General features: G+C 65.4%; 1 protein-coding gene across 3 annotated transcripts in view; it reads right to left on the reverse strand.

Annotated features, from left to right (window-relative positions):
* MKRN1 (makorin ring finger protein 1) overlaps window positions 1-1,011 on the reverse strand; it is a 24,825-nt gene extending 23,814 nt beyond the window's left edge. The window contains exon 1 of one of the 3 annotated variants that reach the window (XM_017499747.1): window positions 607-1,011. In XM_017499747.1, the coding sequence (XP_017355236.1) occupies window positions 607-791 (185 nt within the window). In that variant the 5' untranslated portion in view covers window positions 792-1,011. Of the gene's footprint in view, window positions 1-286; window positions 434-606 lie in introns of those variants that run through there. The other 2 variants (XM_017499748.2, XM_017499749.1) reach the window with 2 other exon arrangements.
* Between the last annotated feature and the right edge of the window lie 423 nt (window positions 1,012-1,434).

The following is a 1,434-nucleotide window of genomic DNA, read 5'->3' on the forward strand; positions in this document are numbered from 1 at the left end:
CAGCACCGCCAACCTCGACAAACATACAAAGAAGATATACAAAAGCTTCTTCTCACGGTTGGGCGGAGGACCGAGGGGCGGAGGGACGTGAAAAGACGTTACAAACGGATGACACGGAGGAACGAGAGGGCTAGGGGCCAGGCCAGCTCGCTGGGGCCCTCGGCCGGGTGTCTAGGCCCAGAGAGGATGGCTGTGAGACCCTCTGGAAACGACCATCTCCCGAGCCCCGGGAGGCAGACGCAGCGGCGGGGGCATCCTTCTAGCGGCAGGGGAGGAGCCAGCCCACCTTTCCCCGATGCGCTCGCAGCCGGCGCAGGCAGCGCGGAGAGAAGGATAGGCGGAGGTGCAGCCCCGCGGCCCCGCAGCGACCGCGCACCGCCAGGCCTCCGCGGACAGCGCTAAGGGATCCGCGGCCCAGCGGGGGTTGACGCAGTCACTGGGGGTACGCGGCGGCGGCAACAGCGAGGGCTGCGGGCGTCGAGACAACGCCAGTCCCCGCCTTCCCACGCCTCTCGCTGCCGGCCGGCAGCCCTCCTCCCTCCCGCGCCGCGGGCTCGACCCGCCGCCCCCTCCCCGCGCCAGGCGCTCCGCTGCGCAACGTCCTACCTGCAGGTGACCTGTTTAGTCCAGCCGCCGCCGCTGCAGTCGCTGCCGCCGCCCCCTCCGCCCGCCCCCGGGGACGGGGCGGTGACTGTGGGGATCGGGGTGGGGGAGGCCGCTGTCGCCGCCGCCGCTGCCGCTCCTGCTCCTGATGTTGTGGCTGTTGTTCCGGGAGCTGCAGCCTCCGCCATTACTGTTTATCCCACACAGCAAAGGCCCCGGAACTTCCGGGATCACATAGTTCCGGTCCGGCCGCGGGAAAAGGACAGCGAGGCCAGGCGAGGGGAGGGGAAGGACACTGAGGTACCCGCTCGGTACCGGCCTGCTCCGCGTCGCGTCTCCGAGCGCTCTCGCCACTTGAACTGAGGGCCTGGAGCGTGCACGCCCACGGCACGCCCACGGCACCGCTGATTGGTGGAGGGGACGTCTCCTCCGGGAAAGGGGCGGGGCTAACACTGTCTGTACAGGTGTGTCCCGTGGAGACCCGGGTAACGAAAAGTCCTCAGTCATTCAGAGGCTTTCTTTGTAGCAGAGGTCGATATAGTAGAGTGGGAGCTGGGGACTAGGGACCTGCAGACGGAAGACCTGGGTTTGAATCTGCACTTTCTAATTTTTTAGTAAGAGCTTGAGCTAGGCACCTGTTCTCTCAGCCTGAGTTTCATTCTCTCAAATACGGATGGCACGGACCCCGCCTCACTGGGTTGTTGTGAGGATTACATGATATCCTTAAAAATCACTGAGCTTGGGCCGGGCGCGGTGGCTCAAGCCTGTAATCCCAGCACTTTGGGAGGCCGAGGCGGGTGGATCACGAGGTCAAGAGATCGAGACCATCCT

The sequence above is a fragment of the Cebus imitator genome, unplaced genomic scaffold, assembly GCF_001604975.1.
Source record: "Cebus imitator isolate Cc_AM_T3 unplaced genomic scaffold, Cebus_imitator-1.0 Scaffold260, whole genome shotgun sequence".
Taxonomy (NCBI): domain Eukaryota; kingdom Metazoa; phylum Chordata; class Mammalia; order Primates; family Cebidae; genus Cebus; species Cebus imitator.